Consider the following 22,250-nt stretch of genomic DNA (forward strand, 5'->3'; position numbering starts at 1 on the left):
CTCGGGCACATCTCTTTGCAAGTGTACAGGATGGCATCCTTTGACAAAATTCCGAGATGTTCAATGGCTTTATTATCTCCTAAGTATTCATTACGTGTTTAATGATTTATTCTGGAATCTTAATAGAGGCCAGTATTAATCTTAGCAGCTTAGTGATTTTTTTTCTTTTTTAAATCTATCTTTACTTCCTTTTTTTTTTTTTAAGATTTTATTTATTTATTTGAGAGAGAGAATGAGATAAAGAGAAAGAGCATGAGAGGGAGGAGGGTCAGAGGGAGAAGCAGACTCCCTGCCAAACAGGGAGCCCGATGCGGGACTTAATCCTGGGACTCCAGGATCATGACCTGAGCCGAAGGCAGTCGCTTAACCAACTGAGCCACCCAGGCGCCCCTATCTTTACTTCCTTTTTGAACATCAGGACATTTGCCCATCTTTCATTTTCTGGTTTCCCTTCATTCTTTGTCATTTCCTTTAAGGCCGTGATTACATCTGCAAGGCCTCCCCATCCCTGGGATGTCATTTGTTTGGGTACCTTCTTCCCATCACCTATCTTGGGTTTCAATTTCCTCCTTATGCTCTTTATTCCATCGTTTGGAGTAAAATTGCCTGTGCCCTGCTCTGCCTGCCCTCCCTTGTGTGTTAAGATTATACCACATATCCCAAGCCCTGAGCAGATTCCGTCATGTTATCCATCCTTAGACTTTGAACCTCTTTGCTCTTTTTTAATTTCCCCTGGCTTCTGTTCACTCGGGCTTTGGTGGTTTGCTGACACTATTCTTACAGATCCTGCCAGTCTTCCAGATTCCTCTTGGGTTATGCCTTCTTGTTTGCATCTTTGTGTGCGTGCACTTTTCAAACCCGGCAAGTGCGGCCACGCAAGGGGATCTGTGAAACTCTCTTTTCTTTCTCGCCAGCAGTATTTGCATGTACTCCCTTGGAATTTCAGGGTTTTATTATCTCCTGAAGCCCCTCTCTTACACATCTTGTGTTCTTTTACCCTCACATGCCACCCTGTGAATCCAGCTAAATGTAAATTTCTCCATTCAACAGATGGGTAACCAGCGGCACAGAGAGGTCTTGCCACCACCCCAGAGACACCCAGCAAGCTGGTGGACCAGCCCTCAGTCTTCCAGCTTCTTAGCCTAAATATGGTTTCCCTTGCCCACCTTGGCTGAGATGGGGGTCTGGACCCCGACTTGGTAAGGTTGGAGCAAGCAGCCTTATGCCTGAGACTTATACCTTAGAGTCCTGGAGGTCAGGTCCATAAATCCACCTTTCCCCCAGGGAGAAAAATTCTCTCTGCACAGAAGAAATCGTGTCTAGAATTCCATCTCCCCCAGTACTCCCACTCCCAGCAGGCAAAGTCGGTGGGTGACAATTCCACTGAAGCCAATAGCCGAACTCACCTGGTTTCAAATGATCCCCTGCCCAGGCAGGAGCAGCCTGCGACGCACACAGGGACATAGGGGCACTTGTCTCTCCGTCTCTCTGTCTCTCCGTCTCTGTCTCTGGCACACACACATACACCACACACAGTACAGAGCACTCTAAGTCTTTCTCCCTCTCTCAGTGTCTCTCTGTCCCTCATGCACACACACACACACACATTGTCACAGTGTCTGGCTCTGGACAGCCCTCAGTGATCAGGTACCCCAGCCCCTTTGCTCTCCCTTGGCTCACGGCTCCTGAGTCAGTACCCGACCCACTCCCACTCTCAGTCCACCCTCAGCCCCAGCTCCGGGCTCACTCACCCTCCATGCTGCCCACTCCCGCCGGCTCTGGGGAGGGCACAGCGGGCCCCTCCGCCCTGGCAGGGGGCGGGGGTCTCCGGGCGCTGGGGTGGCCTGCCCGCGCCCCTACCTCTGCGCTCCAGGGATCGAGTCCGGGGCCGGGCGGAAGCGGGCGGGGGGGGTGTGGGGGGCGTGCGCCCGCTGGGCCCAGCCCTTCGCGGGGTCTCGCTCCCCCTCGGGGCCCAGAGTCAGTCCCGAGGCGGCCCGGCTCCCGCGCAGCGCCGCCGCCTGCCCGGCTCTGAGGCCGCCGGCCCGCTGCCCCGCGCCTCCCCCGGCCGGAGCGAGGGAGCGGGGCTCGCGCGGCGCCGTCGCCACGGCAACCGGCACGCCTGTGCCCGCCGCAGCGCCCCCTGCCCGCCGCGCCCCGGGCCCGCCTCCCCGATGCGCCTCTCTCCGCAGGGACCGAGCGCCCCTCCGAAGTAGGGGACACACCCCCCTGCCCACTGCAGCCCTGGCATCGATGTCCACTAACTCCGTACCTCTCTCCCCGTGCCCCACGTCCCAGCCCCTGTCCCCGCTCCTCCTCGTCCCACCCCAGCCTGACCCCCCAGCCACGCACCCCGGTGTCCAGGACCCTGCGGCCCTCCTGAGAAGGAAATGGGAGGCCGCTGTGAATACACAGGAGCTCCAAAGGAGGGAACTCTGAGCTCTGCGAGGGGAGTGGGGACACTGTGTCCCGACCATGACCACTGACTTTGGAAGCAGCAGGCCCAGGCGTTCAGGGCTTTTCCCCTTGGGCAAGTTTCTAAGACTGCACCTGAGTCTCAGTTTCTGCGTTTGGAAAATGGTTTCCCCGCTAGTAAATGAGACGCCAAAGCGTCTGCCCAGCACACAGTAGATGCCCACCAAATGGTCCCTTGAGCTGGATGGGAGGCCAACGCCCCCCACCCCCACGTCAAGCCCCCAACAACCACCACCACAGACTTTTGTCACATGAATGAAGATCCTAGGTTCCAGGCAAATGAAAGAGAGTGACTGGCCCGTTCCTTCCTTTATTGGGGGTGGGGTTTATATCCAGAGTAGAGGAAAAGGTTGGAACCCAGCTTCTCCCTAGTCTCCCTCCAGCTCCTCGTCTGCCCCCAGGGGCTGGCAGAGTCTCAGAGCTGGAAGACCTTAGCAGCCACGGAGTCTAACCCCGCCTTGGGGCAGGCGTCTGAATCCTAATGCCCAGCAGTGGGTACTTCTGCCTCATACCCCCTCTCTTTGCCCAGGATAGCCCAGACAGAGCAGAAGGGAGGGAGAGCTCCCTGTCAAGTCCTCCCTTCTGCAGGCCAAACATCTGATTTTCTTTGGGCTTTTTTTCTTCCTGTGGCTTGCCTCAAGATTATCTGTAAAATGGGACTAATAACAGTGTCTATCTCCCTGAGTCGCTGCGAAGATTAGAGGAGTTACTCTATGTAACACACTTGGAACAGTGCCTCCCCGAGTACGTGCTCCATAAATATTGGTTATTCATATCATTACTATCTGGAGTCCACCTACCTATGCAAGTGCTCACAGTTCTTAGAGTCCCTCTGACTGTCAGGACCTAGAACTGTGACAGGTGACATCAAGCCCCCTTGACCAATGCAGAATTCAGGGCATTGCTGTAAAATCCTTAGAGCCCAGCACTGCCATTTATTGTAGGTGTGACTTCGGGAAAGTTTTATAACCGCTCTGTGCCTCAGTTTCCCCTGATCTACAAAATAGGGATAATAGTACCCACCGGAAAGTCACACACTTACAACAGTGCCTAGCACATAGCAGGTGCTCAATAAATATGAGCTGTATGTATTTGGGCACTAGGCATTGAATAATTCAAGGTCACTTTTTCACTTTTCCCCCCCTTCTTCCCCTTTTCCCTGCCTTTTACCTTTCCTTAGCAGCCACATCATTCTAGGGCATTAACTCAGGCTTGTGGCCGACTTTCCCCCACTCCCCATCTTCTTTATTTGAGTGGTTATGGATTACAAAGCCTCTTTTTCTTCCTTCTGCCTCCTGTTCTACAGACTTCTTTGTTCCACCTTTGTACAGTGCCCAAATATATGAACACGCCCAAGCACCACACACAACACACTCCGTGGGTCCAGCCTCTGCAGGGCAGGGAGGGCAGTGCCATGGATAGAAAGACCTGGTGTGAATTCTTCCTCCACCATTTATCACTGTGTGACCCAGGTGATAAGCCCTCTGACTTCATTTTCCCCATCTGTACAATGGGATTCACAATCCTCCTCTAAAGGGTGCTGTGAAGTTTGAAAGTCAAGTGCCCATAATTCAGTGCCCTTCATTATCCACAAAGCTATGGGTAGAGGTCAGATAGACTGGATAAGATCTTTCCATGCAGATTAAAAAAAAAAAAAGTGCCTCCTTTCACTCCCCTCCTTACCCCAAAGGGGCTCCCAGGAAACCGGAGTCACCTCGATGTTCTATTTTATTTTATTATTATTTTTTAAATATTTTATTCATTTATTTGAGAGAGAGGGTGAGAGAGAGCATGAGAGGAGAGAGGGTCAGAGGGAGAAGCAGACTCCCGGCTGAGCAGGGAGCCTGATGCAGGACTCGATCCTAGGACTCCAGGATCATGACCTGAGCTGAAGGCAGTCGCTTAACCAACTGAGCCACCCAGGTGCCCTCGATGTTCTATTTTAGATCATGCCTTCCTCCTGGGCTCACCTGACCGCAGGGCTGGGGTACTTCCCAATCCTGATCCGCAGATCCAGAGCCCTTCAGACAAGCAAGGCACCCTTGCTCCTATTTTGCAGGTGAAGCCACTGCGTTCCTCAGTGCCTGACCCAATACTGCACAGCTGGGCAGTGGCAAAAAGAGGAGGAACACTCTTCTAGACTTCTTGGGCATTGGCCCTACTGCTCCCCCCACTCCCCCAGCCTGCCGTCCAGGTTCTTGGCCCTCTGGCAGCATCTGAGAAACTATGGGTATAGTCATCCAGGACACAGAAGCAGTCCCTGTCCGTCTTGAGGAGGCCCACCCCCTCCTTGACCTTCAGGGCTTTCAACTCTGCCCATTCTGGCCAAGCTCTTGGCCTGGCCCCTCCTCCTCCAGGGAGCTGCAGCCCATCCCGACCGGCCTCCATCAGCTGTGGCCTAGGGAGTCTTTCCACAGAAAGACTGGAAACTGATTTCCATCTGAAAATTTCAGCTGGGAACCAGGAGGTGGCTTACGGGCAGTGGGATCGCGAAGGTCGGTGACAGGAGAAGAGCTTCTGTGCTGAAGCAGTGATGTGGGCCCCTGCTCGCAGAAGGGTCTGAAGGGAGCCAGGGAGGAGGTAGAGGGGGATCTTCTTAGAATCAAGCTTTCTGGAGGGCAGTGAGGGAGGTCAAAGGGGACAACAGCATGACTGAAGGACTGCCTTTCTCCTTGGAGGTTTAACGTCCTGGTCACAGGGCTTCGGTGGGGATGGCTGGAATGCCCATGAATGCCTTCTCCTCTCAGCCCGGGCGGAGGTGTGTTTTGAGATGCCTGAGAGAGTTGGTAGGATCCTGAGGGAGGGTTGGTATGAAGCCACGGAGTGCCCTGTGGGGAACCTCTCGCGTGGTGGGAAAGCCAAGCATCTCCCATGGGAGACCCAGTCTCTCTCTTCCCGGCTGGAAATGGAAATGCACTTGGGCCTGTGGGGCAAGGAAGGCCACTGGCATAGCCATCGTTTTGAAAAGGCTCAAATCCACAGGGAAGGGGAAGGGGACTCAGCCTGGCGGGGGGGGGGGGGGGGAAGGGGGGGGGGGGGGGGGGGGCGGCCCCCACCACACTGCGGGCGTTCTCAGCATCCATTCGGTGGTAATGGAGGGAGCTGGGGGAGGGGGGACTGTCCCTGGGAAGGGTGAGGCCAGGGGAGCTGCAGAGAGGCTGGGGTCTGGACTGAGTGGGGGCCCTTTGGGGAGCCAGGAGGTGCCCCTCGTCTCCCGAGCCAGCCTCTGAGGAGCACTTCCTTCAGAATGCTTTCAAATGCTTATTAGTGAGCTCTCCCCAAGGAAGGAGGCCAGAGCGGTTATCTGCATTTCCAAGGACTGACTCACTTCCCGGCTCAGCTAGGGCAACACAGCCCTGCAGGAGAGGTCCGCCGGGAGGGCGAAGGAGAAGAGCTCCCCAGCGCCAGGACCCTGCCAGGGCCCCAGAAAGAAGCCAGGAAACCTGCCCATTTGTCTGGGCTCTGCCACCCGCTCTTACACGTTCTTGGGCAAGTCACTCCACGTGCCCTTTGGGACACTCCCTCTGGAACTCAGTGTTTCCACTTATAACATAGGGGAGGTTCGGACCAGAGCTTTCTTACTCTGACAGTTTACCTTGTCCTCTGGAGAACCCGGGGTAAGAAGTCTCTCTTCTTGAGGAGGGGCTGGGCAGCACCCCGGGGAGCCCCAGCTCTCTGGCCAGGGTCCTGCACCCTGGGTGGTGGTGCTGTAGGCTTCTGGATCAAAGTGGGGTTCCGGTCAGGCTCCCCAGGGTCAGGAAGAACATGTGTGTGGGAAAGGTGTTGAAGCCTCTTGGGAAAGGTGGGCAGCTTTCTGGAGGCAGCCCAGGGGCCTCCTCCAGGTTAGGTGGGGGCTTGGTAAACCATTTTCCGGGGCCCCGGACACCAATTCTAAGAAACATCATAAGGTCTGGGTTTGGACACCAGTCGAGCTGTCTGACCTTAGCCAGGTTCCCGGTCTCCTCCAGTCCTCAGTGTCCTCATCCAGAAGATATAAATACAAGTATTAGCTGGCTCAGACGTTGCTCCGGGGATTAAGTGGGGAAGAAATGGGAAGTACTCGGCATAGTCACACACATGGTAAGCTGCTAGTGTATATTTTTATTTTACTTTCACCTCCTTTGTTTTTTTTTTCTGTCCCCGCTCTCTTCCTTTTGGCAGCGCTAGTTCTCTCCTTTCCCCTCAAGCTTTGGATCCTTTAACAGAAACACAGAGCTGGTAATCTGTTTGGTCCCGGGAATATTCACGCCTTCCCAGGGGAATCTGTCATTAGGAAATCTTACCCAAACCTAGAGATGAGGCCAAGATGGCTAAGTGCATGCTCGAAGCGCTGGTTAACAGGCGCTGGCCCCTGAGAAGGTACCGCTGTGGTTTTGTTAGTTACCATCAATCAAGGGCATAGACTCTGAGAAGTACAAGTGAATTTGTGGATTTGTGTCCAGCAGGAAAAACGTCAGCCCCAATGTGACTATTTATTGCGCTGGAGGACGCTGACCCGTGTCGTATGAAGCAGCAAGCTGACTCCAGTGGTCTTTTTAAATTTATTTTTTTTTTTTTAAGGTTTTATTTATTTTTTGACAGAGAGAGAGACAGCGAGAGCAGGAACACAAGCAGGGGGAGTGGGAGAGGGAGAAGCAGGCTTCCCGCGGAGCAGGGAGCCCCATGTGGGGCTCGATCCCAGGACCCTGGGATCACGACCTGAGCCAAAGGCAGACGCTTACCGACTGAGCCACCCAGGCGCCCCAAGACGCATGTTTTTAGCTTCTGAAAATTACACCTTGGCACCACATACCACCGGGACTTGGAGAAGGTGAGATGGGGTCTCAGTCATCGAGAGCTCGGCTCTCAAACTTGATCGTGCCCACAGATCACCGGAGGGTCTTGTTAAAACGCGATTCTGACTCAGAAGTTCTGGGGCAGGGGGCACCTGGGTGGGTCAGTCGTTGGGCATCTGCCTTTGGCTCGGGTCATGATCCCAGGGTCCTGGGATCAAGCCCCACGTTGGGCTCCCTGCTCCATGAGAAGCCTGCTTCTCCCTCTCCCACTCCCCCTGCTTGTGTTCCCTCTCTCGCTGTCTCTCTCTCTGTCAAATAAATAAATAAAATCTTAAAAAAAAAAAAAAAAAAAGAAGTTCTGGGGTGGGAACTATCCTCTGCAGTTCCAACACATCCCCAGGTGCTGTTGATGCTGCCTGCCTGAGGACCACACTTGGAGTGGCGAGGGCCCGGGCAAGCTCTCAGCTCTGTCTCGAGGGAACCCACTTCACATCCTGAGAGGGGTTGGCATAAGATCACAGGGAGAGCCTAACCAAGGGCAGTGGTCTCATGCTGGTGGGACTTCAGGCATAGTGGCAGGCTGGGGGGGTTCCTGGGAGACTGCCCCTGCTCTCTCAGCTTGTGCTTACTAGCTACTGGCCACCCCACTGAGGAAAAGCCCCAGCCACGGTACCATGACTTGTGAGGGATGGGTGTCCTATTGCTTGTCAGTCCTTGGGAAGCAGACTTCCTTGGTGAGATGCAAAGGCCCTGAGGCACGTGTGACCTGGAGTATTAGAGGAACCGCGGAAGCCAGTGTGCCTGGAGTGTGGTGAAGGAGCTGGAAGCATGAAACAAGCAACGATGGAGGGAAGAAAACATCAGGCTCGAAAACCGTTATAAGGACTTGGCTGTTATGTTGAAGTGCCATGGAGAGCCCCTGAAGAACTTGGGCAGATGAGTGACTCAGGATTTGAAAGGACCTTCTGGGGGCGCCTGGGTGGCACTGTCGGTTAAGCATCCGACTCTTGGTTTCGGCTCAGGTTGTGATTTCAGGCCCGTGAGATCAAGCCCCATGTGGGGCTCCGTGCTCAGCGCAGAGTCTGCTTGAGATTCTCTCTCCCTTTCCATCTGCCCCTCCCGCTCATGCTCTCTCTAAGATAAATAAATCAATCTTAAAAAAATAAAATAAAATAAAAAATTAAAATAAAAAAAATAAAAGGCCTCCCTGGGTGCAGTGCAGGAGAGGTGTGGGTTCTGCTTCAAGTCCGGCGTACCAGGGCTCAAGGTGGGCTTGGGAACCTCCATTCTCTCTGTGGTCGTAACCCAGCACCACGCCTTGCACAACTCCAGGGGCCCCTTCACATTGTTCTCTAGGTACCTGGTGCCGACTAGCTAGAGTCCGTGGCGGGCGACATCCACGGGGCAGCCCTGGGCCAGCCCTGCCACGTCCACCCTTGAAGACATCCTACTTGAAGCGCTTCCGGTCTACAGGAGAGAGGGTGCCCCGGCCCCTAGGCTGTAAGAATTCGGATGTACACACATAGCACATCACGAGCCCCGGCTGGCCCCGAGCCAAGGCCTGCGACAGAGCTTCCGAGATCCCCCAACTGTGAAGGTGGGGTGAGTGGGGGGTCTGGTCTTCTCATGCCCTGTGGGAGTCAATCTCCCACGAGCGCCCAGATGTGCCCCGGGGGGCTGCGTGACAAGCAGCGTGGCCCTGCTCCGACCAACTCGAGGTTCTCAGCAGTGAGAGCTGGACTCCCATGAGGCGGCTGGGCTCGGATGGGAGAGGAAGCTCCTGGGTGTGCGAGATGTATGTGACACTGTCCCCCGAGGGCTACTTACCCGCACCGGCTGCTGTGAACCCCTCTGACATTAGGGAAGCCAGGCAGGGGTAGCACCCATTTCACAGATGAGGAGAGTTAAGGCGCAGAGAGGCCTCTTCACAGGACCGTGATGGGAGAAGAACCGTGTGAGCTGGAGGAAAGCCATTGTTTCTCCTGTCCGAGCTGGTCTCCCAGTTCAAACCCCAGCTCTGCTCCTTCCCAGGCCCATGCTAACCCCCTAACTAAGCCTGTTTCCTCATCGGCACGGCGGGCACCAAGAGGGGGACTCCTAAAAGTGAATGAGAAACATCCGCATGCCTGCCCAGTGCTCATACACAGCAGGAGCCCAATGAATGCTCTTGTCCAGACCTAAAGCAGCTGGGCTTGTGGCCCTTTTCTGAGGGAGGGGTCGGGCCCACTGGCCCTGAGACCAGGTCCCTAGCGTGGTCTGGCTGCTCCCGGGCCCTGCCCGTCCCGGCCTCAGCATCTCTCCCGGGGCTACGCTCAGGCATTCTGGGGCAGAGCCTTCCAGAAACCGCTCTCCACGCCAGCGCAGGCTTTCTGAGAAGCAACAGGCATGTTTCGTGTAAAAGGGCAGCTCCAAAGCAGGGCTCTAGGGTCCCCCGTGGTATTTTGGAGAGACTGAGAATCAGTACCCTCTATGTGTGGTGACGGATGTTACCAGACTTCTGGTGGTACTCTTTTCACAACATCTACATACATTGAATCAGTACCTTGTACACTTGAAGACTTGAAGCTAATATAACATCATATGTCAATTATATCTCAATACTACTTAAAAAACCCCTCGAGTCCCACACAGCTTACTGTCTACATTCATAAGACTTGGTTATACCCCTGCCCTTCTTCAACATAATGGTATCGTTCCAGGAAACTCCTGCCCAAGAAGGGGAAGTTGTAAATAACTTTATTGTTCAGTCCGGGGGCTTCCTGAATCATTTAAAGGAACAAACGGCTTAATTCTTTGGTAAATAGCATCAAAACAGAGTTTACATCTTAAGACTCTGTGATTTCCTTGCCTCAAAATGCCCCTTGCTGGGTCTGCTATCCTAAACCAGACCATAATCCTCACCCAGCCTTAGTCAAGGTGTCCATCCCCCACTGCATTGAAAGCCCACCTGAAACCACACTCCGAAATCTAACTACTGTGACTTCTGTCTTCCCATGGGGACACACTAGTTGAACTCTCTCAAGGCACAGCTTCCTTTGCCATGAGGACTCTGGAGCTTTGTCTGATCTAGGGGCCAATCTGGTGCTATTTTTGGCGAGCCAGGGTTTGACCAGAAGAAATGGAGTCCTCTGTCTGAGCTTTGAGGTGAGGGTGGGCAGCCTGTGTCCAGGCTCAACCACAAGGGACAGACACAGCAGGGCCCAGAATCGAGAAATAGGGATCAAGTATTCCAGAGAGGCCTTTGAGGATCTTCTGGGGCAGCCCCCTTATCAACAGGAAACGGCCCGGAGAGAGAACGGGATCTGTCCAACTGAGCGCCAGCTAGGGTTGTTACAGGATTAAATGAGTTAAGATCTGCCACATGCTTAGACACTGCCCGGCCCAACTCAAGACAAACTCAGCTGGCATTTCAGATTTAGAAAACAAAACCCGACTTGAACTCCAAACTCTTAACTTGAGTTGGCAGCGGAACCCCCGGAAGGCTTGCTGGAGCAGAGTGCCGGCCCTGCCCCGTGTCTGATTCTGGAGATCTGGGCTGGGGCCGAGAATTTGCACGTCTAACCAGCTCCCTTGGGTGTGCTGGTCCAGAGACCTCTCTCTGAGAACCACAGACCCTGAGGAATGAATTGCTAACGGTGTAATTTCTCGCATTGGTAAGGGAGAAACTGGGGGATGGCAGGTGCCTTCATCCTTTCCCAGGTCTGTGGTCGCCGTCCCCCCTGCCCCCCACCCCCGGGGCTGGGGTCTGGCTGCCCTGCAATAGCACAGTTCTAGGCCATGCATCACCTCTACCTGGCCGCCTCGGCACCCACCTGTCAACATTCTGAGTATCATCCCAGGGTGGTGCCTTTTGAACCTCAAGTTTTCAACAAGAGAGGCAGCCCCTCAGGTTTGACACCCAGGCAATGGGAGGTCTCTGTGGAAAGAATGAACCCAGCACCAAGCAGGCGGATGAAACCAATGCGTTCTTTATTGCAGACTGAAGCTAAGGGCTCATTTACACTGTGGGCTCGGATCTGGGGGCTTCTCTCACGGCCCAGGCTTTCCCACACAGGCAAGGGCAAATTCTCCGAGCAGAGGAGAAAACAACTTCCAGAAGCAACAACCCCTTCCAAGGGCCTGACGTGAGGACGTGGGGGAGCAGGAGCTGGGTACGCAGAGGGGTATGCAGAGGGTAACCAGAAAGGCAGTGTCCAGAGGGCCAGGCGAACTCTCATCTGGTGACTTCAGGTCATTCCCTTCGCTGCAAGAGTCACGCAGACTCTGAAAAGATCTAAGAGCCCCGGGGTGTCCCAGGGCTGGCTAGGGAGGGGGGTGAGCACAGGCTCAGAAACCTGGAGTAGCAGGGGGAGGGCTAAGAACCTCCACCCTCCACTCCAAGGACAACCCCAGGGTCACCCCTAGACCCTGGCTTCTCAAAAAGTAAAGTGCTTATAGGAATCACCTAGGGATCTTGTTGAAATGCAGGTTCTGATTCTGGAGGCCTTGGCTGGGGCCTGGGATTCTGCATTTCTAATAAGTCCCAGGGATGCCAGTGCTGCTGGTCCACAGACCAGACTCTGAACTGCACGGCTCTGGCCACACAGTGCCTTTGTGCCTATCAGAAAAGTGCACTTCTTCTTTGACTCTGGGACACAGAGTGGGTGGGGCCAGGCCAGCCTGGACTGGGCCATAGTTCCCACTTGTCCACAGCTGAGCCCTGCAGCCCTGAAGATCCATCCGGACCTCCTTGCCCTGCAAACCCCTTTCCCAGAGCTTGGTGAACCAGGCCTTATGACATAAGCAACTAAACACAGCATCTCTTGAGACACTGAGCACTCAGTGATGGGCCAACAATGGTCCAACCTGTCAGTCCTTGCCAGGAGACAGGGGGCCTGGGCAGGGGCAGGCCCCAGGGCTGGGGAGGGGAGAAGGAACACAGCATTCTGAGAATGAGGGTCTGGGCTGAGAGAAGCTTAACCCTGGGAGTGGAAGAGAGGCTACCGGTGCGTGGATGTAGGTTTGGATGGCCTGGCCTGGCCTGCCCCACGTCCTGGGGTCTCAGGTATCTTCCACAGACCAAGACAAAGGGCCAGGCCAGGTGGGCTCTGGGCTCTGAGTCTGCTTGCTCCACAGATGAGAAGGTGGGAGGTGGATACCTAGGGCATCAAGAGGTCAGGAGTCAGGAGTTCTCCACACCACAGATATTATCAGAAAGCAAGAGCCCCAGGCCCTTTCCTGGTAGGAAATCAGTTGTCCCTGTTTGCCAGGTACTGTCCCAGTGGGAGCACTGCAGTCCCATGTCCCGGGCAAGCCCTCAGTCCCAGCCCTATGGCTTGGCCACATCCTAGACTCCAGGTGGAGGGCCCAGAAATGACTAGGCCATCAGGGCTTTTGGGTGGAGGCGTGGGAGCTGGGCAGCCACAAATCCAATGGTCCAAAGTGCCTTCTGCCCCCAGGTGGACCAGTGACGAGGCAGCCACAGACCGTGATGGTAGGCAATTACCTTGTACCAGAGCCACGGACACGACTGGCTTTGCTTCTCTTGGGCCACCTCTCCTGCGGCTCAAGGGCTGATGCCAGGCACACCTGGTCTGTCCTAAGGTGCACTGGGAACTTCCTACCCCGCTGAAGTCTTCATCACGAGGAAGGACCGAGCTGACCTGATGGGCCTTGGGCTCCTAATAAACGTTCTCAGCCCCCGCCAGAGCACAGGGCCGCACTCGCTCCACAGCTTTCCCACAACTCCTGGTTCAGGCTCCCGCCAATCCAGAGACCCACAGGGCTGAGGCTGGGGCCCCGTAGAGGGCCTCCTGCAGGTCGGTCCTCAGGAAGCAATAAACAGCTGGAGGCTGTCTCCTATTCCTCTCAGGGAAGCGGCTGGCTCTCAACACCAGCAACAAGGCCTCAAACCCACAGTGGCCCAGAAGGAGCTCGGTGATGGCCATCTGTGGGCTCGGAAGGTGCCTGATGATGTGAGGGTAACTTGAAGGCATGTGTTGCCCAAAGAGCCTCCAAGGAGCTCAAAGGAGGCAGAGGCCCCCCACCACTGCCCCTCTTCCCAAATAACAAGGCTCAGAGAGGGTGGGGGTCTGCCCAAATGTGCACGGAAGCCGTGAGTGCCCAGCGTCCAGGCTCCAGCCCCACCTCACCTCCGCCTCCTGGGCATCCAGGGCCCACTACTGCTCTAAGCTATCTATCCTGGACCAGCTGCGCCCCCTCCCACCACATGCTCTTTGGCCCACCCACCCCCAGCCCCCCAGGCTTGGCCTCCCAGGGGCCTGTGGGACTCCCTCCCCTCAGGGTGCCAGCCCAGGTGGCCTCTGTCCCCTGCTGGGTGGGCAAGAGGAGCGAGGCCTAAGGTGGGGGGGCCCGGGCGCCCTCAGGAGACATGAGCATGTCAAACTTGATGAGTGGCGGAGCGATGACGCGCACCTCAGCACTCAGGGGGTTGAAGCGGAGGTTGATGCTGCGCAAGGCGGGCATGGCAGCCAGCTTCTCCACAGGTACATCTGTTGAGGAGAGAGGACAGGTTGGGGGCCGGGGGTAAGCAGGCAGAGAAGGACGGGGAACAGGAAGACGCTGATACAGCTCTCCATCACCCACTGCACGTGGGGCTTAGCAGCTGGCGCCCAGCCCCAGGTGGGGGGCCCTCGGAGCCCACTGCACCATTACAACCACATTCAGGGAAGCATCCCCCCCAAATACAGTGAAACGTTAGCACTGCCGTGTATCCCAGCACGGCCACTCCTGGTAGAACTGGAACAAGGGAAAACAGGTGCTCAAACAAGGACTTGGGCACAGATGTCCCCAGCAGCTGAGTGTCCCGCCACAGGTAAGCGGACAAACTCAATGTGGTTATATCCAAACAGCAGAACAGTATTCAGCCAGGAAAAGGAATGAAGCATTGCTACATGCCCTGAATCTCAAACACAGGATGCTGAATGAAAGAAGCCAGACCACCAAAGTTAACATAGCGTACAATTCCATTTATAGGAAAGGTCCAGAATGTGCACCTCCATGGAGACCGAGAGTAGATGAGTGGTTGCCAGGGGCTGGGGGAACAGGTGCAGGGTCTCCTTTGGGGTGAGGAAACTACTTTGGAACGAGGTAAAGTGATGGTTGCAGAACACTGTGGATGTACTAAATACCATTGAACTGTACACTTTAAAATGGTTCATTTTATGTCACATGAGTTTTACCTCAATTAAGAAAACAAAAAGGAGCAGAACAAGGCAGCAGCTACATTAACTCTTGCGAACACTTTACAGCGCCTCACACCTAACCTTTAAGATCACTCGGTCTTCAGGTCAAGTCCCTGGAGGCCACGTTAACAGCTGTGAGCCTAAAACAAATCACTAACCATCATATTACAGGATGTACCTCACGGGACTGCTTGAGGATGAACGGGGGAGTGCAGGCGCTCTGCACAGTCCTCAGTGAACATCAGACACGACTGTTAGAGGCAGCAGAGGGAAATACCACCACCTATCCAACAGGGTTGTTGTAAGGCTTAGAGAGTTAATACAAGGCACTCAGAACAGTGGCTGGACACAGAGCACGTAGCCAACAACCAGGAGCCAAGGCCCCAACACACAGGCCCAGGGCTGAGCTGCCCTGGATGCAAACATCCCCTCCACCTTGCTCGAACTCTGCGAGCAGCCCACACACCATGGGACCTCCCACCCCAGCCCAGGACAGGGCCAGGGCCTCACCCCTGAGTCCTGCACAACCTCGGGCCATCAGTAATGGCAAGAACCGACTCCTACCTCTTTTGGGCGCCTTGCATTGGGCAGATGAAGGGTTTTCTGTTTTTTGTGGTTGTTTTGTTTTTCATTTTAGACCACTTAGGCATGTTACACGCATATTCTTAACATAAGTAAATGGTACTGTGTTATAGATCTCATTCTGTTTCTGTGTTTTTTTTAATTAAGCACCAAATTTTTTTTTAAAGATATACATATAGCAAAATGCCTCAAGTGCAGGTAGATGAACACATAGGTAAACACTCCTGTGACCTCCATCCAGATCAAGCCAGAGCACATTTCAAGCATTCCCATAGGGCTCTCTTGTGCCTCTTTCCAGTTTATCACCCCCTGGTTTTTCTCACCACTGATTCACTTACCTGATCCTGAACTTAATCCAAGTGGAACCTACTAGTATGTCTCTCTTTAGACCTCCAGCGTAACAATTTTTCACTTGGGGGACATTTTAAATATGATTTTCTCAAGTTACTCTTTTTACTTGGAAATAATTTCTTACTTATAAAAAGTTGCAAAGGTAGAAACAGTACAGAGAACCCCACATAACCTTTCACCAAGATTAACCGGTTGTTAAATTTTACCTTATTTGCTTTATCATTTTGTGCCTGGGCCTTCTCTGCCTGCACGCGCAGATGCGCGCACATACACACACACACAATTTGTTTTCTGAATTATCTGAGGGTAAGATACATACACCATGGCCCTTCATCCCTACTTCATTGTGTATTTCCTACGAATAAAGACATTCTCTGGGACGCCTGGGTGTCTCAGTCAGTTAAGTGTCTGCCTGTGGCTCAGGTCATGATCCCAGGGTCCTGGGATCGAGCCTTGTATTGGGGCTCCCTGCTCAGTGGGGAGCCTGCTTCTCCCTCTGCCTCTGCCCCTTCCCCCTGCTCATGTTCTCTCTCTCTCAAATAAATAAAATCTTTTTTAAAAAAGTAAAAGACCTTTTCTGCCATAACCACAGCTATTGATTTCATAAGTTTACATTGCTAGAACCCTTACCTAACATATGCCCCATATTTCAGTTTTCTCAGGTGACCTAATCATGTCCCTTCGATCATTCCCCACTCCAGTACAGGATCCAGTGTAGGGGCAGGTGTTGCCTGTCTCTTTGCATTCCTTTCGTGTGTCTTTTGTGATACTGACATTTTGGAAGAATATCAGGACCATCATCTCTGTCTTTTTAATAAAGAGTCCTATGTTTTGGGGCACCTGGCTGGCTCAGTTGGTACAGCAGGTGACCCGTGATCTCAGGGTTGCGAGTTTAAGCCCCAAGGTATGTGTTGGAGCCTACTTAAAAAAAAAAGAAAAAATTGGACAAAAAATAAAAAGAATCTCACGTTTTGTGGTTGTCTGGTGCTTCCTCAGGTGAGACTGGGATTATGGGTCCTCAGCTGAAAGAGGTGGTAGGGTCTTGGGCTATCACACAGGAGACACACAGTATCCGTCCATCTGTCCCTCATACGTGATGTTAACTGTCATCACCCAGGCCAGGTGTTACTTGATTTCTCCACCGTGTAATTACTGTTTTGTTCTTTTCCTCCCTTGCAACTTGTAAGAAGTCTGTGGGGACACACTTTAAGAGCGTGCAAATATCCTGCTCCTCGTCAAAATTAAAATCCATCACCCCTAGACGTAACACCTGCTGATTCTTGCCTAATCTGATCTTTACGAAGGCTGCAAACTGACTTTCCAACTCCAGCAGCCCCTCGGCATTTTGCTGTAGGCAAGAGCCTTCCCTTCTCTCCCATGGATCTATTTATCAACAGTGTGGACTCCTATACTTTTACAGTTCCTTGCTGAATTTCATCATTTTGGTGCCCAAACTGCCCCAGATTTGGCCAGGGGGAGGCCCTCTGATCTGGCTCCAGAGTCCTGTGACCAGGACTTTTGAAGGGTAGTTAGGATTTCAATGACAGGAAGGGGCATTTGTGGCTGGAGGGAAGTAGGGGCAAAAGAGTGGGGCTAGGATGCCAGACTGAGAGCTGGGGGCAGGGGGAGGACTGGAAGGTTCTATTGGTGGCATCTAGATGCAGTTCTTAAGTTTGCAGTAAGGCTCATCTCGAGGCTTTCCTGCCCCAGCCCTGGCATCAGTCATCAGGAAGTCCTCTTCCTCTTAATGGGAAGGGCATCTGTGCCCAATACTCATGGTGCTGGTGACCAAACCATGTTTTACAAGCTACCCACGAGGCCCTGCGCATATCTGCTTTGGACAGCTGCCTGGAACACCATCCTGAGCCCTCACCACCCTCTAGCCCCCCAGAGACCAAGGCCAGCCTTGGTGGCCATGGGCAGGGAGAAAGCAACCCAAAAGACTTAAACTTGGATCAACAGGCAACTCAGTACCCATGGGGGCCTCTTCCCCCGCCAGGCCGTCAAGCCCAAGATGCACCCGGCAAAGTGCGAGTTTGTAGCCATTCGGGATCTCTGCCAGTGGTTGTTTTGTTTAACTAATGAGTGTTGAGTGCTTGGTGACTTCAGCTCTTTAGGTTAAGTTTCTCGATCCTCACAACAGCTCTGTAGCGGAGTACCATCTTGTCCCCATTTTATAGATGAGAAAAATTGTGGAGAGGTTAGGTAACTTGGCCGCAACCACACAGGTGGAAAGTGCTGGAGCCAGGATATGAAGCCAGGCCAGCTGGCTTGAGTCTGGTTTCTTCATGCCACCTCCCACTGGGCCCTCCAGCCTGGCATCCCATTTCCCCCCACCCCGCACCAGCTAGGAAAACCCTCCACAGGTTCCCGTAGTTTAACAGGAGACAGAAAACAGTCTTCCTGCAGGGCTTCCTGGGACCCAGCAGGAGTTGTGGCTTTCTGACCCGGGCACTCACCAGGTCTCTGGACCACCCAGCTCCCTCCCAAAGTCCAGGGACTACCCCTCCAAGGGGAAGCCAGGGGCACAGAAACAGAGCTCTCTAAAGTCCCCAAGGCAGGGCAGGCAAGGCATATTTGCTGATCTGCCCTAAGAGAAAGGGTTTCTTGGAGATTTCTCAGATGCATTCTAGAATCTTCCATGCCTCCTTGTTCTGCTCTGCATCACAATACAGAATAAACCTGTCCCTTCTTCCATGATAAAATTTCTGAAACTTGCAGTCCAAAACGTTCTTTGGGTGAACGCCCCCCTCCCAGATCCTTTACTTCCTATGATATGTTGGGGGGTGTGGGTAGGTGGTGGTGAAGATGCTGGGCAGAGCTTTGGAATCACAAAGATAAGACTAGCTTTTCCAGTGCCTGACCATTGCCCCAGGCGGGATCTCTGAATCTCAGCTTTCTCGCCTGGGAAATGCAGGGAGATGGTAAAAGCCAGGGGATGACCTCCCGCAGTGCTCCGGCTGCTGGCAGCAAGCGTCAGTCGGTCCCTGGCTCCCTCTCACCGGGCTGGAACCCAAGCACCACCCCCATCCCCGAGGATAAGCACAAGCACTCGGGCCTCAGTCCAGGAGCTTGGCCAACTGGGCCAGCAGTGGGTCGTCCCCAGGAGATGACCTGGATGGAAGATCCTGTGCAGGGCAGAGGTGCAGAGTCCCAGACTGCCCCTGCGAGGGCCACAGCTCCCCAAGCCCCCTACTGATGTGGAGAACAAAGGCAGAAGGAAATGTAATAAAATTAAAGGTCCATATAACCTGCAGCCCATGGACAAATACTTGAGGCGGGCAGAGTATAAAGATCCTCCAGGAAGCTCCCAGCTGTCTTAATGTGGCCTTGCTAGAGGGATAAACAACCTTGGTTTGACAAAAGCAAGGCCTCAGGTTTCCAGTGAGTCTTCTTTAGCATATGAAAAGCCTTTTGAAACTCCCCTATCTTTACTTCCCCCCCAACCCCACCCCAAAGTATATCATCAGTCGCTCCTCACACCCATCTTCCCACGGGTCATGTCACTGGGCTTTAATAAAACCACGTTTTTTGCACAGAAGCCATCTCAAGAATTCTTTCCTGGTGGTTGGCTCTGGACCTCCCCAACCTCACCAACATTCCAAAACAACATCACTCACCACCTCTCCGAAAAGGTCAGGAGCCCTGGATACGGCCTCCGCTGAGAGGACCAACCTGAACGTCCCTTGAGGTACTCCTGTTCATGGGTTGCTGGCCAGGCATTGTACAGATTACGGCAGAGGGACCATGAGAGCTGGGAGGAAGTTGGAAACTGAGGCACAGTGGGAGGAAGCAACTTTTCCCCAGATCGCCAGCCCCTGGGTGGCCAGGCCGAGGCTGACACGGAGGCCTGCTCAGAACGTAGAGAAGGCACGCGCAGGAGTCCCAGGGCTGGAGCAGGCGGCCAAATATGCTCCCAGGAACTCGCGCTCCCTTAGCACTTTGGGGGACCAGGCTCAGAGCTCCCTGAGTGCCCAGCTCTCTTTGTTAGCACAGGGCCTGGTCCCTGGCCCAGCACGTGCCCTCCCCCCGCCCCGCGTCCCCCCTCTCCTGTGGCACAGGAAACTCAGGAGCTCCTGAAGGCAGGGGCTATTCTTTGTCCTTGAATCCCCAGGGCACAGAGGGGTGGGGCTGGTCTTTATCTGTCTGGAGGCAGGCGCCTATGTGTGACGGAGGCACTGGGAGGGACCCAGAGCCCAAGGCGGACCTGGAGGCTCAGGTAAAGAAGGAAGCAAAGACAAGACTTTACCAGAATGTGGGGTTTGGAGCAGACTTACTCCTGAGAGGGGAGGAAAAGCAAGATGAATGACCCCAGTCCCCACCCACCCAGCACTTCATCCCACAACACTGAGGGGCAAGGCCAAGGCCAGAGCTGATCTCCATCTACCTGTCTCTCAGCCCCCGGAAGGAAATCATGATAGGCAGGTTTCACAGAGCAACTCACTAAGGGCTGGACCCCGGGCTGAGGGTGACATAACCTCAACTGTCAATACAGCTTCAATTCAGGGTGGGGGTTGAGGTTCAAAGCTGCTAAGTCACCCCATCTCCTCACCTGCCACTGGGGACCACTGGTCCTGCCTCAGTTTCTCCAGAGGGGGTCGGACTAGGACGTTTCTCTCTCTGGACTCCTGACTGCCCCTCATCCCTGAGCCAGGGAGGGGGCCAGTGACCTACAGAGTGGCTGGTGCTCATGAGAGCAGGAGGGGGGTCTTCCTGTGATGCCCCTGCCCTCGGTCTGCTGGATGTGACATGAAGACCAGGTGTGGCCCCGCCTTGGAGCAAGTCCCCACGACTCCAGGCCTAGAGAGTTCCCAGCTGTCGTTCCCAAATCCACCACCAGGCCGGCCTCCCCAGGGTCTGCAGAGCTCTTGGAACCACTCTGCCACAGACAGGGGCAGCTTCGCAGGTGCAGAGCCGGAAGTAGGTGGAGCTCCGGGCCCCGACATACGTAACTGCTCAAGTCGTAGAAGCAGCTCTGAGGACGGAGCAAGGGGGCCACCAGACTGTCAAAACCAGCAGAGTCAACCAAGTGGAGCAGCCAAGCTAGCAAGCGACAAGCCCAAGAGGCCAACTAGAAGTTTCTGGATAAGGCTTAAAGAAGAAAATTTATACTCATAGCATCCTGACGAGAGAGAGAGAGAGAGAGAGATGGCGGGAGGGTGGAGGAGGATATGAAACGATCTGCATTTTGTGGACGGGGAAACTGACGCTGGAGAGGTTAAGTAAGCTTCCCAAGGCCACAAGACACCCTGGCATCATGGAGATAACAGAAGCCAGTCTCGGGACTTTGGCACACATGGAGAGGAAGAGGGCCTCAATTCTCCCTCTCACCTTCATATTCTAGCCCCAAGGCCACCTCCTCTGTCATTCCCTGTGGTCCCCAACCAACTCCCATAACACTGTCTACCAGACACGCATTGTGCATTGTGTTCTGTGATCAGGGAATGTGCTTGCTCACCCTGTAAATGCAATGCCTAGCACAGTGCCCACGGGGTGCTCAATGACTGTGTTGGATGAATGAATGGATGGATGTTTTGCCTCCTAAACCAGATCATAAGCTCCTTCAGGCTTGGGACCACGCTGGGCTCCGCCATCACCACCACTTGCTTAAGCAGCTCTGACCACAGCACATTCAAGAGCTGGGGCCCTTCGCCTGGCCTGACCCACTCCGTGCACACCTGCCAGTCAGGACCAGGCATCTGTGAACCAAGGCTGTGTGATAGGTTGCAGGCCCGTTAGCACCAGTCACCCAATTCAGAAAATGAGAAAACACTGTTGAGCAAAACCATAATCACCTATGTCCCACCATCTAGAACCAATCACTGGCAATGTGTTGGTATATGGCCTTCCCAACTTACTAACATGCATGTACATGGTAGGTGCATCTAGATTTCAAAAAAGGCCTAGATCCTATGCCATAGCATGCTTTTCTCAATGATGTAAACACCTTTTCGGGTTGCAAGTCAGTGGCATTTCTATGACTGCACGGTAGCCCATGGTGTGCAGAGGGACACTCAGCTTATTTCCAATTTTCACCATTACAGATAACGAGAGGCGGAGTCCACAAGGCATTCTGGGGTTCCTTCATCTCTCAGCCTGTGACTGCAGAATGTAGGACGGGAGGTTCTAGAATCCTTTTATGAAGCCACAGTCCTGCTCCTCTGACTTTCCCAGGGACCCCAGTGCCTGGTGGTGATGGGAAGGAACTTCCACAGTGAGGCCTAAAGCCCCACAGAGGCCTGTGGCAGAGAAGAAGGCCCCAACCTGGACTGGGCACCACGAAGGCTGTATGGGTGGGGCACGGTGCTCCTCTTCTTCCTGTCACCTCACTAGGCTGCAGCCCGGCGACCCCATGCCCTGCCTGACCTTCCTCCCACGGCAGACAGCCATCCAGACTCTTGCCCATGTCTGTGGAAGCTTAAAGTAATCAATAATAGCAGAATCCAAGTGGGGTATATTTAGAGGAAATTACTTCCCCGAGGTCAGCTTGACCTTCCCTCACCAGTCATTAGCACCACTGCCCGGGAAACTTGTTTTGTGCCAGTGGGACCTGCTAGAGACGCGCTGATAAAAATGGTCACTCCAGAGCACTATTCTTCAAACGTGTGGCACCCATGGTGTAAAAAGACCCTGAGAGGGGGAGGGGTCTGGGCACAGGGAGGTGGCAAAGGATACTAAGGGAGCCGCCAACACAGAACTCAGCAGAGACCAGCCCTCTGATTTCTGCTTTGGGTGCGGCTGGGCCCCATGACCTCTAAGGTCCCTTCTGGAATTAGGGTCCGAGACTCCCCAGCCTGGTGGCCCAGGGCGCAAGCTGTCTGGCTTCCCAGGCAGCTTAGAAGCCACATGGCGCCCCACACCGTGCCGCAGGCTGGAGTGCACTAGA

General features: G+C 54.0%; 1 protein-coding gene across 2 annotated transcripts in view; it reads right to left on the minus strand.

Moving 5' to 3' along the window:
- The window catches only part of LRRC20 (leucine rich repeat containing 20), a 111,396-nt gene that overhangs the window by 15,666 nt on the left and 73,480 nt on the right, over positions 1-22,250 (minus strand). Inside the window, exon 5 of one of the 2 annotated variants that reach the window (XM_032423858.1) lies at positions 11,149-13,738. The exons of the other annotated variant lie outside the window; for it this stretch is intronic. Coding sequence (XP_032279749.1) covers positions 13,584-13,738 — 155 coding nt within the window. The 3' untranslated portion in view covers positions 11,149-13,583. Of the gene's footprint in view, positions 1-11,148; positions 13,739-22,250 lie in introns of those variants that run through there. 2 annotated transcript variants of the gene reach the window in all.

The sequence above is a fragment of the Phoca vitulina genome, unplaced genomic scaffold (assembly GCF_004348235.1).
Source record: "Phoca vitulina isolate PV1807 unplaced genomic scaffold, GSC_HSeal_1.0 scaffold29, whole genome shotgun sequence".
NCBI lineage: Eukaryota > Metazoa > Chordata > Mammalia > Carnivora > Phocidae > Phoca > Phoca vitulina.